The 27,093-nt window shown below is 38.5% G+C and overlaps 1 protein-coding gene across 4 annotated transcripts in view; it reads left to right on the top strand.

The window, feature by feature from the left end:
* SMCHD1 (structural maintenance of chromosomes flexible hinge domain containing 1) overlaps window positions 1-18,235 on the top strand; it is a 116,778-nt gene extending 98,543 nt beyond the window's left edge. The window contains exons 39-47 of one of the 4 annotated variants that reach the window (XM_088130648.1): window positions 2,021-2,106; window positions 3,196-3,318; window positions 4,934-5,124; window positions 6,851-6,963; window positions 8,284-8,354; window positions 11,042-11,213; window positions 12,097-12,255; window positions 14,255-14,363; window positions 17,889-18,235. In XM_088130648.1, the coding sequence (XP_087986774.1) occupies window positions 2,021-2,106; window positions 3,196-3,318; window positions 4,934-5,124; window positions 6,851-6,963; window positions 8,284-8,354; window positions 11,042-11,213; window positions 12,097-12,255; window positions 14,255-14,363; window positions 17,889-17,931 (1,067 nt within the window). In that variant the 3' untranslated portion in view covers window positions 17,932-18,235. Of the gene's footprint in view, window positions 1-2,020; window positions 2,107-3,195; window positions 3,319-4,933; window positions 5,364-6,850; window positions 6,964-8,283; window positions 8,355-11,041; window positions 11,214-12,096; window positions 12,256-14,254; window positions 14,364-17,888 lie in introns of those variants that run through there. The other 3 variants (XR_015793931.1, XR_015793929.1, XR_015793930.1) reach the window with 3 other exon arrangements.
* Window positions 18,236-27,093: the final 8,858 nt, after the last annotated feature.

Below are 27,093 nucleotides of genomic sequence, written 5' to 3'. Positions count from 1 at the left end.
CTAGGATCACCTAGCAAGTCAAAATATTGTTGCCTGTATCCTACCCACTAGGAAATATATGCAATGTATTGACACATGCTCAGGATTTTTAAAGGCCAAAAACAATGTATGAAGCAGTATGTGGGTGTGGTGGAAGTAAGGAAACAAAGACATGGATTGATATTCTGAACTGTGAATTTGTGTAAATTACTTGAGAGCCAGTTTGGTGTAGTGGTTAAGGCATCAGGCTAGAAACTGGGAGATGGTGAGTTCTTGTCCTGCCTAGGCACAAAGCCACCTGGGTGACCTTGGGCCAGTCACTTTCTCTCAGCCCTAGGAAGGTGGCAATGGCAAACTACTTCTGAATAACCTTGCCAAGAAAACTGCAAGGACTTGTCCAGGCAGTCTCTGAGAATCAGACACAGTTGAATGGATTAAAAAAAATACTTGTATTATGTTTTGTTTGATTTATATTATTGCATGTCTAATTGCTTTGGCTTACTACCACTTCTATTTTGAGGTTTGCATAAAATTGCTTACTATGAAAGAAAATAGTGTGATACATATGCTTAGTTCTTTTTAATAATGCTTACAAACATTTTTTAAAAAATAGATAACATTCTGGACCAATTGAGGCTTCTGAGTGGCCTCCAAGAACTGCCCATGTAGAGTGTGTTGCAATAGTCAAGCCATGAGGTGACTAGGGCATGAGGGCCCCTGATCTAGGAAACAGTGTAACTGGTGCACCAGATGGAGTTTTGCAAAGGCCTGTTGGCCACAGCTGACACCTGCTCTTCAAGCAGGAGCTGCAAATCCAGGAAGACCTCTAGTTTGCATACCGGCATTGAAAGGGGAAGTGCTACCCCATCCAAGGTCAAAGATGGAATATCCCCAGATCTGGGTGGCCCAAACACCCAAAGCCACTTAGGGCTGAAACTGAGTTGGTTCTTTGTCATCCAAACCTGCATAGCTTCCAGGCACTGGGACAGAATATCTAGTAATAAGACAAAAGTTAAACAGAAAACTGCCTTTTTCATGCCAAATCAGAACTTCACTTTTTTACTGAAGTTATGGCAATAGCAAATCCACAAATATTCCATAGGTAACATATTAGAGAAGCCCTATTTTTTTCATCCTTCTTAATATACTTTACAAAAGAAGGATCTCTTATGAAGGAATACCATCAGAACTAGCTAATTCAGATACCATCTAGAATTAGCTAATTTATTGTCTTTAAATTTCAAATGATAATCAAGTATGGTGAATTTGGAGTTGGGTCAACTGAGGAGCCCACAGCTTGATCCACCAAACCAGGAAAAAGAATTATCAACCAATAATGTATAAAATAGAGTTTTAAAAACACCTATGGAATATTTCAGGAGTGTTCTTAGTGGGGCCATAAAAATTAATCAAAGCAATAGAGACATTGGCTATCTTTACAGTCAACAAAATAAAGTATCCTTCAGTGCCATGGTGTTCATTTCCCACATAAATTTGAGAACTGCTATTAAACACAATAGCTGCCCCATGTAATTTATTTGAGCGTCCACTAATATAGATATGACCAGTTCAGCCCATAGGCCTAAAAAAAAGTTATGGGGGGGCAGAATGTCTGCTTGTCACAATATAATTATATCTGGTTGTTATTTTTCCAGCTTCTTACAAATTTGCCCCTTAATCTAAATCTATTTACATTCCAGTGATTACTTTAAGTGCCATGCCTCCATGATATGCAAAATATTTCTCAAGGTCAATTTCCCAACATTACATACATCTCATACTGCAGCACATATTAAAGTAGCAAATAAAGAGAAAACATTTAAGAGATGAATTGGATCTAAACAAAAAAATAATAATATAAAAATGTGACCAAAAAGGAAGTACCCGCCCCAACTGTATTAACATTGAAAAAATAATAAAACTCAATTTTAAACCTTTGGTTTAAAAACCTTTTTGTAGTGACAGTTTTCAGCTGATGCTGCTTTCACTAAGCAATGAACTCAACTTCTAGCCCAACTTATTATGCTGATTTATTTTTCAGGCCAAGTACAGAAATCTGGAGAAAAGAAGTTACAGCTCAGGAATGAACTGAAAAGACATCAGATTGACATATCTCAGGCTAATGAAGTATGGCCTTAATTTTCATTCATTTTTAGCCATCAACATTTTCATGTAGTATATCTGAAGAGAGCATAGATTGCTTCTCCTTGTGTATAGACAGATGTGCTGACAAAGTGGCCTGCCTTTAATACATTATTTAATGTGAAAGAACAGTTTAATGTGAAGTTAACCTGAATATGGAAAGAACATACGTATTATTCATACTGTATTATCTCTGTTAGGTTCCATATTTGTTGGTACGTGATACAGGATCTGTAGACTTTTGGTATTCTAGTGCAGTGTTTTAAAATCAGACTGCTAATCCAAATGCGTGAGAGCCAGTTTGGTGTAATGGTTAAGGCACCAGGCTAGAAACCAGGAGACTATGAGTTCTAGTTCTGCCTTAGGCACAAAGCCAGCTGGGTGATCTTGGGCCAGTCACTCTCTCTCAGCCCTAAGAAGGAGGCAATGGCAAACCACTTCCAAAAAACCTTGCCAGGAAAACTGGAGGGATTTATCCAAGCAGTCACCAGGAGTTGACACTGACTTGAAGACACCCCCCGCCTCCAAATAATCAAAATATATACCCTATGTAAATGCATTTAAAAAGAATCCTCACAGTTTACATGGAATTTAGTTTCAGATAAGTGTATGTAAGACTGCAACTTTCATCATTCAGTGCTAATACTGTAATTTTCTCATATTCCAGGATGGAAAAATTCCTAGTTCCATTTAAGCATCATAAATAATACCTCATATAAATTGTTTTCATTTTGAGCTATTTGTGCCCCTTACACATTTTGGTTTTCTCCAATTTTTGTCTCTTTTTTGTTGTAATTCCTTTACCTGTGTGAACGTAACACTACATTTTCGATGTAAAACCAATCTCTCAGAGTAGTTCAAGAAGTAAAAGGGAAGTACATTCCCAGTCCCATGGCTGCCAGTTCACTGATAAAATCATAATGATCTTTACTGCTGTCCAGTGGATACCTGCCTAAGTAAGATCAAAAGTCATGAGAGCGTTAAAGTAATTGTGTGTTTGTAAATTGTTTATATGTGTTGTAAAGTACATTTCTATAATAACAAATAGTGCTATTCTTCTGTCTTAATTTTTAGGTGCAATATATTGATTCCTTAATAAAAGATAAGCAGGCTGACCAGGAAGAAATATTGAAACAACCTAGAAGAAAATGCACACTTGCCAATTACCCCAAAGGCAGTCAGGATATTTTGGGCAAGGTAAGTCTATTCTTAATTCTGTTTAGAAAAATTAGTATTTTTCGTTACAGTTTTTCTCCCCTTTCTATACAGTATATGTTTCTCTTACTTATTTTATCATACCCTCTGTTGTTGTTTCATTTGTATGAAATGAAGTACAGTGGTATCTCGGGTCACGAACTTAATTCATTCTGCGACTCTGGCCGCGACCCAAATTGGTCACGATCCAAATCAAATTTTCCCATAAGGTTCAATGTAAATACAGTTAATCCGTTCTGACCCCTTTGAATGTGGTCGCCAGCTGATTTTGGTCTCCAACCAAATCAAATCTTCCCATAAGGTTCAATGTAAATACGGTTAATCCATTCTGAACCATACAGTATGTATTTTTTTTTAAACCACAAAAATATGAAACAAAGTACAGTACAGTACAGTATGAAGAGAGAGAACACTAACATTGCTTGAGGCAACTTCTGGCGTGGAGGACAGGAAGGCGGGTGGGGAGGCGGTTATTGTTTGGAGGGAGAGTCCCCCTCCCTACAGGAAGCCACAACCACGTGTCACAGCAGGGAAAATGGCCGCGGATCCTGTTTGTCACCCGATGCGGAGTTCGTGAACAGAAGCAAAATTTTGCGAATGGTGCTGTTCGTGAACCGAATTGTTCGTGAACAGAAGTGTTCGTGACCTGAGGTACCACTGTATTCATCTTTCAGGGTGTAAGTTCTTCAGGGTTTATTATCATTATTGCTATCTTTAGCAGTATTTTTCTCCATATTATCAGCTCTAGGGACTCATAATATATGCCTGTCCATTCTAGATGAAGAGAGGAACAGAAATGGGCATTATTATTATTTTAATTAACTGATATTATTTTAGTATGTAATAATATCATTGGTAAGAGCCAGTTAGGTTAAGGCATCAAGCTAGAAACTGGGAGACTATGAGTTCTAGTCCTGTCTTAGGCACAAAGCCAGCTGAGTGACCTTGGGCCAGTCACTCTCTCTCAGCCCTAGGAAGCAGGCAATGGCAAACCACTTCTGAAATCTTGCCAAGAAAACTGCAGGAACTTGTCCAGGCAGTCTCCAGGTGTCAACACTGACTTGAAGGCTATATATATAGTAAACTACCACTTTTCTTTCATAGTACTTAAGTAACAACTGCATAATTATAAATATGTGCATAACCGCTTCTTTTTACAGCTTCTTAAACTCATTTGCTTATATCAGAATCTTCTCCAGAAAAGGCTTCTGAGATTTAATGGATGTTGGAGACCTAGCAAATAAAGGGGTTTTTTTAAAGATTTTTTTATCCCACCTTTATTATTTTTATAAATAACTCAAGGTGGAGAACATACCTAATACTCCTTCCTCCTCCTATTTTCTCCACAACAACCCCATGAGGTGAGTTGGGTGAGAGAGAGTGACTGACCCAAAGTCCCCCAACTGGCTTCCATGCCTAAGGTGGGACTAGAACTCACCATCTCCTGGTTTCTAGCCTGGTGCCTTAGCCACTAGACCACAACTGGATTGCATAGTCCACCAGATAGATTAAGCACATGAGAGGGCTAAATTCTTTCTTTTTCACATATATTAAAAAAATCATTCTTTTAAATCCATTGTTTACATTTTTGTGCAAGATTTCACACTTAGCACAGATTCAAGATGATGACGCAGCAAATGTCATTTCCTGGCATTTGGCAAGTGATATGGATTGTATAGTCACTTTAACAACAGTTGCTGCACATCGTATCTTTGAAGAGACTAAAGGTGCACAACAAGTCTTGTCTCTTGATTCTGTTTATAAGGAGGGTCTTCCGGATTGGGACAGGTAAAGTTTTGTTTTCTTCCCCAAATTTAATTAATATTTGATTAATTCTAACATTTTTAGATTCTTTTATTTATAGTTTTTTTTCCTGTAACTGAGAAGTGACATACAATGCTTGACATCCTTTAATTTGGATTCCTGCACTGAGAGAGAGATTGGCCTAAATGGCACCTTCCAATTCTGTGATTCTGTCAACTCCAAAGTTTATTTCCTTGCTTAAGACTAGAGCCAGAAGGGATAAGGTAGGGAGCTAATTCAGAAGTTTATTTCTACTTTTCCAGGCTATTTTTAGAATAGTGAAAAAAAAATTAAATCTTATTCTAATAGCATGAACAGTTGCAATCCAATCAAATTCTTAGCAAAATGCAAGATAGATTGTGTTCCATATATTATTCTCCAGGGCAGCTTTGGCTTCTTAAATATGCAATCTTTTGAGTGTAATAGAAGCCGTGTGTTCCCTTTTGCAGGTGCTTCAAGAAAGAAAAAAGATGAATGTAAATATAACTGTAAAATGTGGGGATGGTTCCTGGGAGTACTACAATGCTCTTTCAGGTCACACTAAAAAAACAAATCTTGGTTTTTGAAATATAAGTCCCAGGACAGTTGGGAACAATTTAACCTAAATCACATCATGTTTACACCATGTTTGAAGATCAGTGTAGAACATGTTTACTAATATTTATAGGTAGTCCTCAGGTTATGACTAGTCGTTCAGTGCTGAACAATGGGGACTTACAACTGGTCCTTGGAGTCCCAGCCATCACAGCAACCCTGCAGTCGCGTGATTGCGATCAGGTGCTCAGTGCCCAGCTCATGATTATGACGGGGAAGCCGGGAGGAGGTCACAAGTCAGAAGTGCCAGGCCAAGGCACCCACCCATGTTCCACAGTACCTGCACACTCACCTGCCAGCCTGCTTGCCTGGGACTCTGGCCTCTTCCCACTTACCAACCCTTGTAGTCCTGGAGTTATAACAGTGACCAGGACTGCTGGGATTGCCGTTGCTAAGCAATGGAACCACATGATGTTGCGCTTTACAACCACATTGCTTAGCAACAGAAAGTTTGGACCCAGTTGCCACTGTAACCTGAAGACTACCTCTACATTTCATAGTTTTTGTCAGTTTATGTTGAACATTTTATCACATACAAATTTTGAAAAAGAAAGGTCTCCTTGTGGAAACCAAATTCCTACTTTTAAATCTCCGTCAAATTCATAAATGCATCAAATAAGTCCAAAAGTTCAGTTTCATCTCTGCACAAAATAATTTGTTTATTAATTGATTTGATTTTTATCCTGCCTTTATTTTTGGTCAACCCAAGGCAGCGTTCCACTTCCAATTTCCCCCACAACAACAACCCTGTGAGGTGGGTTGGGATGAGGGAGAGTGACTCCCCAAAGTCACCCACCAGCTTTCACTTCTAAGGGAAGAGTAGAACTTATAGTCTCCCAGTTTAGCCCAGCACCTTAGCCACTACATCTGAGTGGCTAAATAATAGCTGGGGATTTGTTTTCCTGGATTCCTAATGATGATTTTCTTGTGAAAGAATCAATTTGTCTCATATTATTCTGTTTCATATCCTGTACATGGTAAATTATATTGTAATACATCCAACATGTGAATTCCCCTTTAGAATCCTAGTAGTCAGCACTAGAATATCTAAATGGTTGCCAAATGTTTTGTATTTATCTGACAAAGTCAACAATGAAAAAATACCTTTTTTTTTAAGCAGACCTTTACCTCACTTGAAAAATGAAAGAAACTGTTTCAGCCCTGTTGGAAATCCTGTATTTGCTAGGGACTTGCTAATATTTCCAGAGCACAAGGAGAATTGCCAAACAGGTAAATATCATAGAAAGAATGGGAAAATTGTTTGCTTGTTAGGTTTATATTCCACATTTTCTTTATGAGCTCAAGGAGCTTACGTGGATGTCACTCTCCATTTTATTCCCACAAAACAAGTCTGTGAGGGAGGCTGGGCTGAGAGTGAATAACTTCCAAATCACCCAGTGAGTTTCCATGGCTGAATATAGATTTTAACCTGGGTCTCTGTAGTCCAACACCTGAATCATTATACCAGGCTGGTAATTGAAAGAGCTTCAGGAAACTATGTCCTTGGAAAGTCATCTTCTCCATCAAATACCAGTGCCATCTGGCCAGTAGTAAATTGCCATGAGAAAGTTCCTTTTCAGTAAGCATTAAATAAATATTCTTATTTATTCCACCCTTTCTGTAAGGGACTTGTGACATTTCCCCCTCCCCCTGCCTTTTACTTAAGCTCTCAAGGACAGGTTAGGCTAAGAAACAAAAGACTAAGAAACATGCAATGTCATCAAAGCAGAGCACAATCTTCCTTCTCCTATTCTTACATGCTTCACTGGGTCATATTCTTGGTCATAACCCACTAGGTTGAACTTCTGATAATTGTAATAGCAAGAATGTGCAAAACTCACTAATTCTGGTACAGAACATTTGGCAAACTCCAGAATGTTCGTTCCCCTTCCAGACTATGTTGTTCTGGGCAATTTGGCAATTTCTATAAATTTTTCAACATGGAAGTGATTCAAGGTATTTCAGATCTAACAGGCCTCAAACACCTCAACTCCCTTCCAACTCATTCACTTCCTAAAACCAGTGTCCCCAAAACAGTATTGTTTGTTGAAACATTCTTGATACAGTGAGGTTTACACATCCCTAGTAGCTAGTAGCACCACTTTTCACCATTTTATTGGGGGAAAAAAACTCCTTTATATAAACCTCCAAATGTGCCCTCTTACATGCAGTTCTGCATGAATTATTAGATAGCTATTCGCATGACAGTCATCTTGAAAAATAGCAACTACAGAACAAGGCACAGGATGAGCATACAAATACCTACATGCCCTGAATTTACATACAAATATATGGTCTCTGAATATGTATAGTTTATTAAAGGTGGATTCTGTCAAATCCAACACTTAATTACACACAATGCAGTTCTTATCTTGAATTACCTTAGCAAAATTCCCTTCTAATTTAGAGGTAATTCTGTTAACTATATCAAGATTTTAACATTGTATTCAGTATTAATAGGTTAGTGTGAATAGAAACAACTTTTTATATATTGATTTATATTCTAAATACTGTATTATTACACTCTCAATATTTTATGTACCTTTACAGTGTTTGGGATGCTCTTGGGTAATACAATTATTATTGACAATTTGGATGCTGCCAACCATTACAGAAAAGAGGTGTGTATTACAATTTTAAGGGACTTTGTTCACTGCTTATATACAGGTGAGCATCTGAAAAAAAGGTTTAGCCAAATTTCATTTATATTCTATTCACAAACTCATAAAAGCCTTATTTCCCAAATGGCTTGCCCCATTCTATGATGCCCATTTTCTACTCGGTAACAGAGTCTTCCTCTGATGCAACTAGACATTGTCCGTATTAATATTGCCTCTCCTAGGAAGTGAAGGAGGAATACAACTTTCCAGATCAGCCCTTTCTGTTAAGCAGAGCAGTTTAATTCAATTAGTTTATATAAAAGTTAATCAATTTAGAGAAGAGTATATTCCCCTCTTTTGTATGTTAGCTAGGAAAAGGTATTCAAAGAAAAAGACAACTTCTAATTCCAAATAAGATGTAAATACATGTTAGCTATGAATTGGGAGTACTAGGATTTTAAAGAGACCACAGCTTATGTGTACTAATTTTAAAGAGACCATTTAGCTTATGTGTACTAAGATTCCCAGATCTCTCCTACATAGTAGGTGGGCAGCAAGAGAATAAAAGCAATACCATCTGTTCTTCTTCCTCCTTCAAACAGGTCAAAGAGGAGCAGGGGGTAAGGCATTAAATCTTAGCCCTCCTAGCAGCTTATAGAAAACAGAAACTGATTATATGGAGGAGAGCCTGAATGCCATGTCCCAAAGACAAATTCCAGTTTTGGCACCAGGTAGTCCCCCAAGACAATATTCAGAGGTATAGATAATATATCCTGTGCGTGCCCCAATTCTTGGATGCTCAAATAAGAGGTCACTTTGGGGAATATAGGAATAATTTGCCCACCATCTAGCTAGCTAGTTAGCTATCAGATTTATATCCTACCACAATCATATAAGTCTCTCAGCAGCTGACAATAATAAACAGAGCCCAATAATTAAACAAAAATATCTTATAAATGTGTTAAAACATCCCAAAGCAATACATGACATCAAATCCCCAAAGCCCTTGGGAAAAGCTGTTTTCAACTTTTTTCCAGAAGGCAGATAATGCTGGAGATAAGTGGATCTCCAACAGGAAGCCATTTCAGGGGGCCAGCTCCACCATGAAGGAGCAATGCTTGTGGTGTTCAGCCCCCTGTTAAGATTAAGCCTGTTCTCTCCTATCCAGACCCTCATAGCCACCAAATACTGAGACAAGACTTCAGCAACATCTCCAGGATCACAGGGTACAATTAAGTGCCATCAACATATACAGGTAGTCCTTGTTGAATGACCACTCGTTCAGCAACTGTTCGAAGTTACAACGGTGCTGAATGAGGGGGACTTAACAATGGGTCCTCATAGTTGTGGCCATCGCAGTGCCCCCACAGTCCCAGGATCACCATTTGTGACCTCACTGCCAGCTTCCGACAAGCGAAGTCAATGGGAAAGCCAGCAGGAGGTTGCAAATGGTGATCGTATGAGCACAGGACACTGCAACTACATGGAATTTGCCTAACCACAGCAACTGGGACTGCTGCAACTGCCATTGTAAGTTGGCGTGGTCATGTGACATCACACTTTATGACCACATCACTTAGTGATGGGGTTGCTGGTCCCAATTATCATTGTTAAGCAAGAACTACCTGTATACTAAAAGGGAGGCAACTCTGTATTTCAGACAGTTCCCACCAAAAAGTTGTTTAGACATGAAAAAACTCAGCTCATCTTACTCTTAGGTAATCTGAAACAATTCTATTTTAAAGATAAATTATTGCAGTAAAATGTATTCTCTTCAGTACAAATAGTAAATCTAGATTTCCCTCCCTCAGAAAATTTAGAGAAAACTTTATAAACACAAGTTTGGCTTAAGGGGAGAAGCAAATACAAGAATAAAAAATAGTTCAAAAGAACACAGTATTTGTGATGAAATTCCGATCCTTTGGATTCTTATCCTCTTCACCAACTATAAGTTTCCTCTGCTTAAGAAACAGACTGGCTGCAAAATGCTGAGAGAAGGGCCAAGCTCAGGACTGAAGGAATATTTTTGCCTCCTAGTCAGCTGCATTGAGATTTCTATACTGTATGCATTGAAGTGATTACTGTACAAAAAAGATGAGATCCTGGAAGAAGAGCTCTAACCTGCTTCCAACCAGACTCCTCAGAAGCTGAGATTACAGGGGGAAGCAGCTGAACAATAGGTGTCTGTGCTGTAGAAGGGGCAGTAGGAAGGCATTTTTCTTTTCCCCAAATACCAAAAGTGGTAGAATGTGTTTAATTACATTTTTAGCTTACCAGCTGTCTTCAAATACAGTCCATAAGTTTGATGTTTTTTTGTGGGGGGGAGGTCAAACTCATTGTGAAGGAGCTCTGGAGAGATGCAGATAGATGCTGGTGGTTTATATATGTCATGGGGCACACTTTTGCACCTCTCATTTAAATCAAACGGGTTTGTATGAAATATATAAATATATATAACTATAAAGAGTTCATACAGGGCCCAATGAGTGTATACATGGACTACCATTTCATCCTATATCATTTATGCAGCAATTCAGTTCTTTTTAAAAAGTCTACATTTGTTCTAATAGGGTTCCAGAAAAAGCACTTTCCTTCCCTTTTGAGGGATTTTTGAGATATTAATAACTTAAGCTTTAAGGGCATAGAATTACTTTTCAACAACAACAAAAATACTGAATTTTAAAAGCAGATTATCTCTTTATATATAGGTTATGAAAATGACACATTGCCCAACTTTATTAACAAGAGAAGGAGAAAGAATTTGCAGCAATGGAAAGTTTGGAGGCTTTCAAAATATAGCCCCTCCTATGGAAAAGCTTCGAGGAATGGTTTTTGGAGCACCTCTGCCACCGGGTTACAATATTCTCTCTGCACACATAGGTGCATTCAGATTTTAATAAATGAAATAAACTATTAGAGAATATTTTTGTTAAGCTTTTACTCTTAAGAATTCAGTTAAAATTACAGTACTGCTAGATTTTAATTAAATTGATTACTGAATTATATTAAGCTAATGGAAATAGAAGTTTTTAGCTTGTTGCCAGTGTTATGTACACTGCTACCATTAAAAAGGCAAACTATTGTAGGCTAATGTACATTTCTATTGTATCATCAGTGAATAAAAGTTTATTTGGTTCTTGCTATGCAGTGATATAAAATAAACAAAGTCCAGTGCTCTAATTTAGAAGAGATTTTTTTTTCTACTTTTAGAAAAGCATCATTTTAGGAAAGCAACAGGAATTATATACATTATATATTAGTGAAATCTAAAATTACAAAGTTTACCAGGTGCCAGGTCTTGAAAAGTATGCTTTTAAGATTGTTACTTTGCCCTTCCCCCCTTCCCCTGCCCTCTCCTCCCTTTCAAAACATACTTTTATTGGGCATATACAAGTTATAGGTGGCACACACATTTTCTGGGAAAAAATAAGACACAAGGTGCCTGGAAGCAGGAATTTCCTTAGTTTAATTATATTTCAAGGAGGAATTGGGGGGGGGGGGTATCCCAAAGGATCTTTTCAAAGTTCAGAGGGCACCACATGATAACTCACCAGCAAATACAACATTTTCTTACGCTGAAATTCTATACATTTAAGAAAAAAATTCAAATCATGTATCAAATATTCTTCAATACTTTTTTTAATGACAATGAATTGTGACTTCACTGTTTCTGCTAATTACTACAGTTTTGGAATGGAAGGATTACCGATTATAGTGTTGTAGTACTTTAGTAACCTATAAATCTTTTTTCTTTATATATTAGTTCTCCTTCAGCAGTACCGTACAGCATTTCTTCGATTTAATGAAGTAAACACAGAACTTGAAGAACTACAACAATCAATAGATACTGTAGAAATGCAAAGAAAGAAAGAAGAGTTTGCTGAACAGGAAAAGAAACTTAAATCAATAGAGCAGGAATTAGGTAGGCATGTACTGAGGCCCACATACATTTTGCCTGAAAAGCCATTTTGGCACACCATGTTTTTAAATATAATGAATGTAAATTTAGAAACATAAGTAATAAAGTTATGTAGAATTAGGCCCAAAGTTTTAATGAATTGAAAATGACTTTCTATTCACACACTTCCAGTAAGAGACACCATTTCAGGTAGTCTTCAACCTCCTACCATTCATTCAGCGACCATTCCAAGTTACAATGGTGCTGAACAAATGGTCATTATGACTGGGCCTCAGAGTTCCAGCCCTCCCAGCACCCCCACAGTCAAGTGATTGCAATCTGGGTGCTTGGCAACCAGTTTGGACTAACAACCATTTGCAGCACCCTGCAATCACGTGATTGCTACTTGTAACCTTCCCTGCTGGCTTCCCTAGAAAGTCAGTGGGGAAGCCAATAGGGAAGGTCAAAAGTCGCTGGGGTAAGTCTCCTCTCCTCACACACTCTCCCCCAGCCCCTCTGTGCTTGCATCACACTGGCCACTTGCACACCCTCCCCAACCCATGCCATGCCTCTCGCACACCCTCTTGTGCACCCCTGGACACTGTCCCATGTCGTACCCTCGTGCACGCTCCTCGACCCTCCCTCACACCCTGCTCAACCCTCCCGTGTACCCCAGTGTACCCCAGCAGTAGGGTGCCTGCCGGCCTGGGACGTACAACTTCCTGCCAGTTTCCCATTGACTTTGGCTGGGGGAAGCTGGAAGTTGCTTTGCCTAATGACCGTGGGATTTGGTTAACAACGGCAACTGGGATTGTAGGGATTGCCATTGCTAAGTGATGTGGTTGTGCTTTACGAGTGCATAACTTAGCGATGGAAATTCTGGTCCCAATAGCCATCATAAGTCGAGGACCACTTGTAGTTACTTTGGAAAGGAAGGGAAATAAAGAAGCAATTTTTGCCAGTTTACCATTCTCTCTGTAGCTAGTAGTGTCATGTTCTAACTTTGGCCACAGTACAGGGGATTGGAGGCTGAGAGGAATAATCAGAAATATATTTATTGGAACATCAGGTTTAATGTTCCTGTTCCACAGAACTTTGGATCAAACCCATAGATCCTTTTTGAGGCAGGCAGTATTAGAATAAATATTGCTGATGGGATTATAAGATACTTCATCATACAATCCATAAAATATTTTTGTATTTCAAAAACTTGATTTTCAGTGCAACAGATTTTCTTTAACTCATATATTTGGATTTGGGTGAAATCAAATATATTGAATTGTCATTTTCACTATTTTTCAGTGGTTTGTATATGTAGAGCATAAATGAAATGCAGGAAAGAATAATATTAAGATTTCTATTAAATTGTGATAGAGGAGAATAACCCTCCATTCTGTCTCTGAAACTGGCAAGGCCAGAGGCTCCACACATACAGGACCAGAAAGCACTAGCAGGCAGCACAGAGAAGCACGCAGGACGAGTCCCAGGCCTACTGGAGAAGGGAATTCAGAAGGACAGAATGGAATTTAGAGGGTTATGATTCTGTTCTCTCCCTCATTTTGTCACTGGAGGACAGTGGCCTGGGCCTTACCTCAAATCCTACAATTCATAATGCTATTCATTCTCGGGGGAGCAGTTTGAAAGGAACTTTTAAGTGACCACGTCATGACAGTTATGCCTGTATGTGATCCAGTCAGGTGCCCGCAACTCCCACTTCATATCTTTTCCTTCTGGGAAAGGAAATGATGCAGAGTGGTCATTTTGATAGGAACAAGGGACAGGGGGAGGGAAAAAGGGAGGACTGAATGGGCTAGCTTGGGCACAGAGGTTAGAGATACAGGTAATGGATTAATTATAGGGAAGTGCTTTTTCCAAGCCAGTTTCACAAAAATATACAACCTTGAGCATCAAGTAGAATTGTAAATAATCAGGTACTTTTGAATATGCAGAATTTTATGCACACTTGCTTGCAGTTTTCTGGTATCATAAATTCCAAAATTAAAAGTAAGATTTATCTATATAGGTATAACCTCATCAAGTCAATTCAACAAATCATCAGAAGAGCTTGGTTTGTCTGAGGCTCTAAGCCCTCCAAAAAGAACACGAAGAGAAAGAAGAAAACGTTCATACAGGTTTGTCTATCCGATTTATATTGAAGAGGGCGATTCTTCATATTCACTGAAAAACTGTATATTTTTAAAGATTGCTATGATAATCTGAATATATTGTTACTGCACCACATAGTATTTGGAATCCTAGATGTTAAAACAGATTAGAGCATGGAGTTTTGAACCAAGATCTCCAATAACTAGGCTCTAATTCCTTATTTTGTGCTTCAAGGCAGTCTGAATTTTCAGGAGGCTAAGAATAGAGGCATTTGTCAGGATGGGCTGGGAGGGGAGGAGGAAATGATAAAAGCATGGTCGTGCTGTTCCGATGCAAGCTCAGCTCCTTTTGTTTAATACTGTGATATCATATGCAGTAGCAGAGCTTATGGTGCAATACTGCTTTCATCAGTTCAATGAAAGTTTCAGATTCTGCAGATGCCTCTGCAAGAGCAGACCTTTGGGAATAGCTGGCCCTTCAGACTGCAGTTCTTCCTTTGAGAAGCCGTTTATTTAAATCAAGTGATATATACCATCTCCTATAACCCCTTTTAATGAAGCTAACCAAGTAATCCAAGGACTATGTTTTCAGTGTAAAAACTCAGTTTACTCACTGCTTCCTTCACCTGAATAGTCTTAGATTGTGATCTTCCCCACCCTTAATCTTACACTTGCTTTTGGTTCCTTAAAACCCTCCAAATGAATTTGAAAATTAACCTTCTGGTTTCCTTTAATTCTTCATTTGCACTGGCACTGCTCGATCCAGTGTGTGACCACATTTTCTGATTCTCACCTACCCAAAACCAAACTGGACCTCATTTGTAATTCATTTTGGATATAGGCCAAAATCCTCAGCAAAATAGCTTCCAATTCCATGCTGGCTATAAAAAGTGCCCTAATATTTTTATAAAGCTAGCCCAATAATTTACCTTTAGCTGATGTGGGTCTTCCGGACTGTGTGGTCATGTTCTGGAAGTTTTGGTTCCTAACGTTTCGCCAGCATCTGTGACCGGCATCTTCAGAGGGCAGGAGCACAGACAGGAGTGGTTCTCTCTGTGCCCAGGACGATGTGACCCTTTTGTGGGTATTTATAGAGATAAGCGAGGGTGCCTGGGGGGGGGGGTTGTGGGTTAACGAGTAGCTGCTTGTTTTGGTGATCAGCATATGTGTGTATCTTCCTGGGGGTTAGGCAGGGTTTTTTTGTGTTGAGTTGTTAACGGGTGGCTGCTGAGGGTGATTAGCATGTTCATTGTGTGCATTATTCACACGTCCTGGTGGTTGAGCTGAGTCCGTTGACCTTTTGCAGGCTGTATTTTTCAGGATTGGTAGCCAGGTTTTGTTAATTTTTAGACTTTCTTCTTTTTTACTGAAACTGTGCCGGTGTTTGTAAATTTCAATGGCTTCCCATATAGCCTGGTATACTCGCCGTTGGTGTTGTCCAGTATCTCTGTGTTTTCAAATAGGATTTTGTGTCCAGTGTGCTTGAGAGCATGTTCAGCTACTGCAGATTTTTCTGGTTGCTGTAGTCTGCAGTGTCTTTTGCGTTCTTTTATCCTGGCTTGGATGCTGCGTTTTGTGGTTCCAATGTATACTTGTCTGCAGCTGCATCGTATGCGGTATACTCCTGTGGCGGTGAGGGGGTCCCTTTTGTCCTTTGCTGATTTTAGCATTTGTTGTATTTTTCTGGTGGGTCTGAAGATTGTTTGGAAGTCGTGTTTTTCCATCAGTTTTCCCATGCGGTCCGTGACCCCCTTTGATGTAGGGCAGAAATACTTTGTTGGTGGATGGCTGTTTTTCTTCTTCAGTCGCATGTGGTTTTCTAGGTTTGATGGCTCTTTTTATTTCATTCTTGGAGTAGCCATTCACTTGTAGGACCCAATTAAGATGGTTAAGTTCAGTGTTTAGGAATTGGGTTTCGCAGATCCAATTGGCACGATACTTCATTTTGATAATGCCTCTTTTCTGACGTGGGTGGTGGTTGGAGTTTTTGTGTAGGTACCAGTCTGTGTGGGTGGTTTTTCTGTAAACTTTGTGTCCTAATTTGAGGTCCGGTTTGCATATGACCAACGTGTCTAGAAACGGAAGTTTGCCGTCAATTTCTTTTTCCATGGTGAATTGTATATTGGGGTGGATGCCATTTAGGTGGTTCAGAAACTTCTCCAGTTCTTCATCCTGACTCCAAATTGCAAAGGTGTCGTCCACAAACTTCCAGAACACGGCCACACAGCCTGGAAGACCCACGTCAGCCATCGTATTCCGGCCGTGAAAGCCTTCGACAATACAATTTATCTTTACTTTTTCGGTAACAAGTGACTCCTGTAATCATTCTTTGCTGGGTGGTGGTACTGTGTAAATCTATTCCCAGTATCAAATCAGCTACTTGGAAAAATTATTGGAAGCAGAAGCTTACTAAGCAACACAACAGACCCAGCATCTGTGCTGTCTTCCACCAATTAGTTTGTCATTTACCAATATCACTTTCTCTCAAGTACCTTCCCTAAAAAGGATGTATCAGTGACTGATTATTAAGGACCTCTTTGGATTCTTGAAAAATAGGCAAAAACTCCCCATCTTGAAAAAATTCATTTAATATACCCTAGACTATCCAAAACTTTTGGATAAATCTAATCAGCCATGATGGTAGTGGTTGAGAATCTCTAGTGGATCACCATGTGATAATATCCTATCTGCATTATCATGCCTGATCCTAGAAGGCTGGGCCAGATTAAGCAGTCGCTACTGTATTTGAACTTATAGTACCTGACATCCAGATCAGTATATTGTAGACATTGAGATGAATCTCCAAGAGTATAGTTTGCCCATTATCAGCTAGCAGAATTATAGCAAGTAAATCCAGAACCTCTAATGTTTAAAAGAAAATTGTAATAAATCTGGTTAGTCTTCAAGTGAAGTTTAATTGCTCTGCATATCACTTTTTTAGGGAACTTAGAAAAGCAACAGTTATTTATTGAAATAGTCCTTACCCAGCCTGTCTTTCTTTTTTAGGATTCTTTGTTAGTTGTACAAGTGGTACAAGTAGACCTGAGAATTTGATGTATGTTTGTATCTAAGTGTGTGAAGTTCTAGGGCAGGATATACAGATACTAAAAGGAATAAAGACTAATAAGGGCTATATTATATAATGAATCTATGGGAAGTATTAATTTCAGATTTTTAAAAAATATAATATTATATACTTTATTATTATTTAATTTTTGTCTCCTTTACAAGATACTTAGTTTGATCAGTATTACTTGCTTTCTAAACCTAAAATAGATATATTTGTTTGTAATAGTTATTAGCGATGATATGCATTTATGATTCACCAATTACAGTCCTATTGTAAAATTTATTTATTAAATTTGTCCCCGCCCATCTCGCCCCAATGGGGGACTCTGGGCAGCTCACAACTCATTAAAAACAATTATTTTTAAATATACAATTAAAAGCCTATATACACAAAAAAAATTAAGGAAAAAGGGGAAATTATACATGGCACTCTAAATTTAAATTATTAGTAATATTTAAACTAATTCATTCATATATTCACAGTTCAGAAGAATGGGTTGCATCTCCTCCCATGAAGAAAAAATAGCAAACAGCAACTGCCACATCAGAGACTCGGGTTATCTCGAAAAAAGAAGACATAGACTAAGTATATTGTTAAAAAGCAAATGTATATGGAAATATGTATATTCCACAAAAATAATTGTATGCTACTTTCATTGATACTTTTATAGTCATAAAAGAAATTTTCTTATTAACAAGAGTTGACTTAATTTTTTTATAGAATATCTTATTTTTGTTATCTATCAGTTATTAGATTTCAAGATATGGAAGTAGAAAAATGCTTTTTTATTTGTGAACATTTTCAAATTTGACAATAAAGATTGGAATGATAACCATTGTCCTAGTACAATATAATTTAAATTACAAGTGTAACAAATTTATCATTTTTAACAGAAGTGTTGTTGATAAAAATGACCTATAATTATTAACTAAAAACACATACAGGTAGTCCTCGCTTAATGACTGTTTGTTTAATGATGGTCCAGAGTTACGATAGCCTTGGGAAAGATTCTTTACAACCCCCCGCGGTCATCTGGTCATTGAATTCTGGCAAAAAACGTCCATTGGGGAAGCTGGATTTGCTTAACAACCACATGATTCACTTAATGACCATGGTGATTCACTTAACAACTATTGTAAAAAAGGTCTAAAATCTGCTCCAATTTGCTTAACGACCAAATCACTTAGCAACCTAAATTCTGGTCCCTATTGTGGTCAAATAGCGAGGACTACCTGTCATATTACTGAATATTTTTATTTATTTATTTATTTATTTATTTATTTATATATTTATTATTAAATTTGTATGCTGCCCATCTCCCCCCAATGGATAACTCTGGGCAGCTCACAGTTAAAATCAGAAACCCCATCAACAATTAAAAATCCCCCATAAATAGTTAAAATAAATTAATCCATTAAAAATCAAATATAGACAACAAACCCTGTACATAAATATTAAAACGTTCAAGATGACGGGGGGCGGGGTAATAATATAATAATATAGTAATATATATCATATAGTAATAATATATATTAATATATTATATAAATAAATAATAATAAAGTAATACCCTGTCATGCAAAGTGTCTGACTATTCTCCCTGTTTGTAGAGTACATCTGAAATAAGACTATGTGTATGATTAAGATTGATGACAAGTTGATGTTACATCCTTACTGCTTATCTAATACAATAGCAGTAAGAGACTCCCGTTAGTGAATACTTAACTTCTAACTCTATGAAATAGTTCTTGAAATCTGCTCATCTTTATTTTCTCTAACATCAGCCCTTCAGTGTTATCACAAGCAACCTTTTGTAATGAATGTATTTAAAGCATTTTTTTTTTTTAGGGGTACAATATCTCCTCACAGTTTATGGTGACAAGAGAAAAGGCAAGAAAGATACATTAGCAAATATAAGAATACATTAAGTCTGGGGTTCTCAAACTGTGGGTCCCTCTTCCCTGGGGGTCAGGAGCAACTTAGAAGGGCAGCTACAAACCAGCTTGCAAAGGCAAAGCAGAAAGCAAAGTTTGGAGTTAGTTTTGCAAGATGGCTAATCCTACGGATCTAGTCTTTGGTCAAGCTATCCACAAATTGTAGCAGTTGTTTTAAGATTACTATTAGTTTTATTTATTTCTGAAATGTGGGTCATATCAAGAGTACGCACAGGATTCCGAAGTTCTTTAGTGGTCTCCTGAAGTTAGGATGGTAAGAGCTGTCCTATTTGTGGGAAGCTGCCCAGAGGCATACTGATTGGGGCAGCCTGTAAATATATAAATAATTATCTAGTTATTTAAGGCCTTAGCCTGGGTAAAGGACAGAACATCTTTTCCTATTTCCTCTTTTTTGAGGAATCTCTTCTGTAACTAAATATGAACAGAAAAAGTTGAGGGGTAAAAGATGAATTAAATTAGGTGAGCAGAGAGGGAGAAACTGCTAAAATTTGTTTATATTTCATCTAATTCACCTCAGAGGAAAAAAATCATGAAAAAATTCCACACAGTTGCTCTTATGGTACCCCCACAAGTGTCCTCCCATTGGTTGCCAGTGAACCAATGAGGTTACCTCCATGTTCTGAGCTGCTTTATCAAACCAAATCTGTATTGTTTCTCACAAACCTACTAGAGATTCTCTTAGAACTTTAATTTGCATTCCTGCACTGAGCAGAGGGTGTCTAAATGATCCCTTCCAACTCTGAATCTTTGATTCTTTAATTCTATAAAATCTGAAAATAACTATTTTAATAGTGCCTAAACATTCACAATGCATCTTTAGAGTTCTAATTCAGTTTAGGTCTTTCATCAGGATCTTGATTTGCTTTGTAAACCCACAGAATCAGCCCAAAACAACTTAAATTGACTTTGAATTTGGCTAACTCCAGTAATCAGCCCTTTTCTCCTCTGCTAATTTGGCCTTTGATGGTGCATCGTACAAAATATTCAGGAACTGTAAGAAATTTGCCCTAGAGAGATTCAGTCTCCACTAACACTGAAAAACAATTTGGATTTATTGACTAGTTCGTACATAGTGTTCAGACATCGCCTTGTTTGGATAAGGATATTGTATGAGGACTGCCAATTATAATTTGTAAATCATAGATTATGGCATAGTTGTGTGAACCCATCATTGTGATTTATTCAAGAAGCAGTGGTTAAATAAATGTGGCTTTGCACAATGAATCCAGCTAGTTGGGAAGTTTCTCAGCTAAATGACAACGTAAAAGCAAATAATTTGCTTTCACATTGCAACCTAGCTGGGAAGCTCCCCAACTAGCAAACACAGGATGCTTAAGCTCAATTCCAGAAAACTGTTCTTTAGGTAATCCTGGTTCAGGAAGTGAAACCATTTTTAAAAAATCCACCCTGAGCATTCTGATACAACTAGTGCCATTTTTGTTCAATAACTGAGAACAAAATTATAATAATTTGGATGCTTTTTGTTTAACACAGATTAAGCTAGGCTGAGATCTTATATTGCTTGATTGATTAAATCCTTTCTGAAGACTATATGGAAGAGAGACTGTACTTTTACACAAAATAGAAGATTGATAATATTGTCGGCGATGAACACTGGACTGGATTGTTTAACTGATATTAAAGGGAGGCAGAAGACATTCCTTGGGTATCTCAAATTTGTGCCCTGGTTTCAAGAAAAAGACTTTCTCATTGGTTGAGAAGGAGTTTCTATAACTATTCTATAGATAACTGAAGTAATATCCTTTTCTAAATGTTCATTTGTTTATATATTGTTTTTTGATCTCACCAGAATGATTAAAGTTGTAAAAAAACAACATAAAGATACAAAATAAGAAAAAACAAAGCAAGGAGACATAATAAACATATATAAGAAAATACTAAATAATCATAAAACAGTTCACAAAATCTGGCTGTGGAACTTTCACATCACAGAATCTTCTTATGTGAAGTAGTTATATTTCTACTATAACACTCTGTTTCCAAAAAAGGAAACTCTGCTCTTGCAAGTTGTAATTCTTTTATTTAAAAATTGAAAACATAATTACAGCATTAAACAAGAAGTCTTCAGACAACATACTTTTTGTTGTCTGTCTACTCTATGAAGACTATCTTTGGACCATGCTTGTTATCTCTTACGTCATCCCTCTCATTAAGGCAGCAGCGTAAGATGTCCGATTATTGGTGATTCCAGAAGAAAGTTTTTTGTTTTTTTTTACACTGAGGAAGATCTCTGGTTAAGTTAAAAGGAAGAATGAGCTTACATTATCAATTTATAGTGGCCAAATTCTGCAGCGAAATCTTTTAGTTTTGGAGCTTGAGGTGTAGCATAATGTACTTAAATTGGCAAAATATGTGAGTGTGCACACAAAACGTATAGTTTGAGTCTCAAAGCTGAAATAATTTTTATACCCCTAAAGTCACAAATCCATACCATCTACCTCCAATTAAATCTCTTTGAACTCAAGAAGGCTTTCTTTTGAAGCTTGTGAACTATGATCTATTAAAGTATACTAGAATCAAGGAAAGATTATAGTTTTTCTTTTATTATTTCTACACCAAAATCAGAGATTACAGGAAAGGACCAGTTTTACTGGAAAACTCTTAGGATGGAGTCATTTATACATATTAGTTTTCCATCTATAGTATTGTATTGTTATTACTGCTCATGAAATGCATTTAATTTTTTAGGCAGGCATGTTAAATTGAGTTTAGAGAGACATTTCTTAAAAGGGAAAACCCAAAGGTTCTGAACACTCATACATTACAGTATGTGAGTAATGAAGTCCATATGATTGTCTTCCAAAGATAGTTTGCCATTTAAGGCAGCAATCTGCCCTCCAGACTTCTCAACAAGACAAAACAATTATTTTAGCATTCCTACTGCCAATGGATGCATTTTCTTTTACAACAGAGTCAGAAATTTGGCAGCTATGTAAATATGCAAGGTTTAATACATGAAATAGTATGATCATGTATTTGTGTAGATGTCTCCCCTTATCATGAAACAATTATGCACCTACAGAGAGGTTACTTGTGATAAGCTTTGGAAACTCTTAGAAACGCTGGGTCTATACAGCATGTTAAGTCATAATATGTTTGGTATTTGCTTAACACAATTTGTGAATCCAGTCATTCTGATTTGTAAGCAATGGGTTACGGCTTAAATAATTACACAAACACAGCCAGTTGAGGTTTATTTAATAAAAGATAGTTTAAAAACAATGGCTTACAAGATGACAAAGTGACAAGATGCAAAGCAACAATCTTATTTTTTAAATTATTTTGCAGAGAAGGGAGGCTCTTTCTAATATATACAAAGAAGCAACAGAACCATTACCTGCAACCGGTCATTCTGCTGTGGCTAACTTCGTACTGACTTTGTATTCTGGGAACTGTACTGGTAATCTATTTTGTAGTTAACAGGGTTGTGAAGGATGCTCTACTATGGTGTTTCTTAAACTTTTTTCTCTGAGATCCCCTTCCCACTTTCAAAATTTATGGAGGACCCCAAAAGAGCTTATATTTATCAATATTTACCATATTAAAAATTAAAATTGTCGCATTTGCTGCCACTACTGCTTCTCATAATTGTTTGATGGGATTTTAATATTGTATTATTTTTCAACATAGGCTAGCAAATAATTTTGATTTTGCAGACCCCTGAGAGGGTCTTCAGGGACCCCCAAGGGTCCTTGGACCATACTTTGAGAAATGATGCTCTATTGTATCAATTAACCTTTTTCCCACTCTCCCATTAGAATTGTTTTTCTATAGAGTAGTCCTTGTTTAGTGACCACAATTGGGACCAGCAACTCGGTCATTAAGGAATGCAGTCATTAAGTGAACCTGTGACTGTGTTTATGGTCTTACAGGTAGTCAAGTTACAATGGCAATTGAGACCAGAATTTCCATCGTTAAGCAATGGAGTCATAAAGCACAATGTCACATGACTGCATCGCTTAGCAATGGCAATCCCTACAGTCTCCGTTGCTGTCATTAAGTGAAAGATGCATGTCATTAAGCAAGCACCTCCCTTAAGGGGAAGTCAGTGGGGAAGCTGGCAGGGAGTTGCAAGTCCCAGGTGGCTTGCAAGCAGGCCAGCAGGCAGGTAAAGCTGGACCCGCTGGATTGGTCCACCCCTGGTGACCAATGGACCTAGATGGGTTTGAGAGGCAGTTGGGGGCTGTTCCTGCTGGTCTGTTGCATGATCCATCTGAAACCTTGCTTGCCACTTGGAATAGGAGGGCATCCAAGGCTTTGGATCAGATCACGCCCGTGCGACCTCGCCCCTCTCTTGGATCCCATCACTCCCCGTGGTTCATGGAGGAGCTGAAGATGAAAAAAAGAGATGTCTAGAATACCACTGGCACTCAACAAAGGATGAACTTGATTGAAATGGGTTAGAGCTACTATTAAGGCCTACCTTGTGGCAATAAGCATGGTGAAGCGTCAGTACTTTTCCACCCTTATTGTGTCTGTGGACTGCCATCCCACGGCCTTGTTTAGGGTGAAATGTGCTCTCTTGGGTAGAGGGGGCTTGGAGAATCTCTTGTAGGGACACGTGGAAGAATTTGTTCAGCATCTATCAGACAAAGTTGCTCTAATTTGTTTGGAGTTGGACTCCAGCCTTGTTGCAGGTCCAGAGGAAATGCCTGGGAAGGAGTCTTGCCCAGTTATCTGGGATCAGTTTGAACCTGTTGGTTCTGAGGAAATGGACAGGGTCCTTAGGATTATGAGCTCAGCCACCTGCTCTTTAGATCCATGCCCTCCTGGCTTGTTAAGGTGGCCTGGGGGGTGTCATGTGAGTGGGTTCTAGTGGTGGTGAACTCTTCCTTGAATGAGGGGGTTGTTCCTTTACCTCTTAAAGAGGGCTTGGTTCACCCACTCCTCAAGGAGCCATCACTAGATCTCACTAGACTGGACAATTTTCATCCAGTATCTAACCTCCCCTTTCTGGAGAAGATGGTTAAGAAGGTGGTTGCACAGCAGCTTCAGAGGACCTTGGATGAAACAGATTATCTGGATTCCTTTCAGTCGGGATTCAGGCCTAGGTATGGGATGGAAATGGCATTGTTGCACTTTTAGATGATCTGTGGTGAGAGTGGGATGGGGGTTGTGCATCCATCCTGCCCTAATTGACCTCTGTAGAGCTTTTGATACCATCGACCATGGTATCCTTCTGGATCGGCTCAGAGAATTGGGGGTAGGCAGCACTGTGTTGTGCTGGTTCACCTCCTTTCTCCAGGTTCAGTTCCAGTTGATGGTGATTACGGAAGAGAGATCCTGCCCCCGGCCCCTACTATGAGGGTTTGGTTTGGTGCTCTCTCCGCTCCTATTCAACATTTACGTGACGCTGTTGGGTGAGATCATCCATCACCATGGGGTGAGGTATGATCACTTAACTTACAGGTAGTCCTCACTTAACAACCATTAATTTAGCGACCGGTCGAAGTTATGACGGCACTAGAAAAGTGACTTACAACCAATGCCTGAAGTTACGACCATTGCAGTGCCCCTGTGGTCATGTGATCACGATCCAGGTGCTTGGCAACTGGCTAGCATTTACGACAGTTGCTGCATCCCGGGGTCACATGATCGCCATTTGTGACCTTCCCAGCCAGCATTGAAGTACAGATGCCAATAGAGTTCCTCCAAGACAGATTTTTGTTTCCAGATATAAAGACAAAACATTAAATACATCTTGGCCTTTAAATTCTTTAAATTTAAATTCTTCATTATCATTATCATCATTAAACTTATTAAACGGTATTATCTATTCTAGAATCCTCCTCTTTTCTCTCACACCTCCTCTTCAAAAATCGCCACATTGGACCTTCAGACATGACTGAATAAATATGTATGAAATTTATTTAAAATAATGGGATAAAATAACTACAGGAAAACCACAAGGAAAAGATGTGGGAGGGAGAGACTGACATCACAGACTAAGTTGGATGAGTCTATTAATTTCTTGAAAAATGCACTTCTCCCTCCCCTTCTTTCAATATATTTCTTCCTTCCTGCAATATAGCGTTCACCTGTTATCAACACTCTCCCCTATCTTGCATCAAAAATTAAAATTAAGAATGGATCCAGCCAAATAAACACAGTCCTATAGCACACTACCAGGGAGCTCAGAAAGAGTTGTAGTTAGATTTTTGTTCAGTCTCTGCTCATCACTGCGAGAGTGTGTTGCCTGAATTTGAATAATATTTTAAATAAATCATGATCTTCCAGGGAACTCCTAGTGATCTCTCATGGAACCCTGGTTGAGAAACCCTGGTCTAGAATCTTACCCTTGGGACAGTCTACAAATATTGTAAATAAATACATGCATAACATACTTAGAAAATAATGTTTAGTTTCCCTCAAGGCCCTAAATAATGGAGACAAAATATTTAAGCAACAACTGATAGTTTTAATGCACTACTTCTTCTACTGCAAGGAAGAAATGGATGCTTCACAATTAATTTTCTCTTTTTCTTTGATTATGCAATAAAGTTTGCCATCTAGAACAGTGTTTCTGAACCTTGGGAACTTTAAGATGTACACCTTAACTCATGGCTGGCTAGAAAATTCTGGGAGTTTAAGTCCACACATCTTAGAGTTCCCAAGGTTCAGAAACATTGATTTAAAATCATCAGAATTTCGATGTGTTTTCTAAGTAATTTTCTGCACAACTCAAAAGTTTGTACTTGATGGGATAGTAAATCAAGGTAAATGTTTTCTATACATAGGCATGACAGTATTTCCTGTTATTTTGATTAAGTCACTGTTGATGTTTAATCATTCAGAACTGAACACAGAAAGAGCTTCAGCAAATACATTTACATTATTTTGGCAATTACTTTGTAATGGAAGTATTTGGCTGATTTCAGAAAGGCTAAGGAGGACTGGACCTGTTTAATACTTGGATGAGAGCCCACTGAGAAATCCCAGGGCAATAGGAAGTTAAAAAAACATCTCCGAATAATGTTCTATAGGCAGTGGAGAAGGAAAGGGGACTTCTAAAATATACTAAATTCTTACCTGGCCAGTAGCTGTTCTTTTGAATGGCTGCTTGAGTCACCCTGCTGAAAAAAACATACATTAAGGAACATACCAAGAATCTCTCTTCCCTTTCATTCCTGATTTCTTTCAGCTATTCTAAGTAATTAAGTTGCAGGATGTTTTTTCAGGGCCTCTTTTGCCTTTTTTTTCCCCACAGCCAAAGCCCAGCCCGGCCTGGCCCAGCAGTCAGGCCTGGCACACCACATCAGCAGCGGAGCAAGGAGGCAGCGAAGGTCAGCTGGGGCAGCAGAGCGCAGGGCAGCAGGGGTCTTGGAGTGCAAGGTGGCGAGGGCAACTGCAAATGGGATTGGGCTGGGGCAGCTGGGGCTTCCTGGGGTGTGGCAAGCAGCCCCAGAGCCACAGAGTTCTGAGGCTGCTTGCTGCCCCGCAAGGCAGGGTGCAGGGCAGCCAAGACGGGGGGAGATAGGTGGATGGGGAAGACAGGCAGATGGGGGGAGTTGGAGGTAGTCCCTTACCTTACTGAGGCTTGGGGCTGGGAGGGACCGAGCCCAGAATGGCTTGGATTGGGGTAGGTACTCGCTTAACAACCCACAATTTTTGGTTAACAATAGCAACCAGGACTGCCTGGGATTGCAGTTGCTAAGTGATGTGGCTGCATGACATCTCACTTTACGACCGCATTGCTTAGCAATGGAAATTC

This window comes from Python bivittatus, unplaced genomic scaffold, assembly GCF_059951505.1.
Source record: "Python bivittatus isolate LINGU-HERP-01145 unplaced genomic scaffold, Pbiv_v1 ctg000840_np1212, whole genome shotgun sequence".
Taxonomy (NCBI): Eukaryota; Metazoa; Chordata; class Lepidosauria; order Squamata; family Pythonidae; genus Python; species Python bivittatus.
This window is presented reverse-complemented; position numbering and strand designations above follow the sequence as displayed.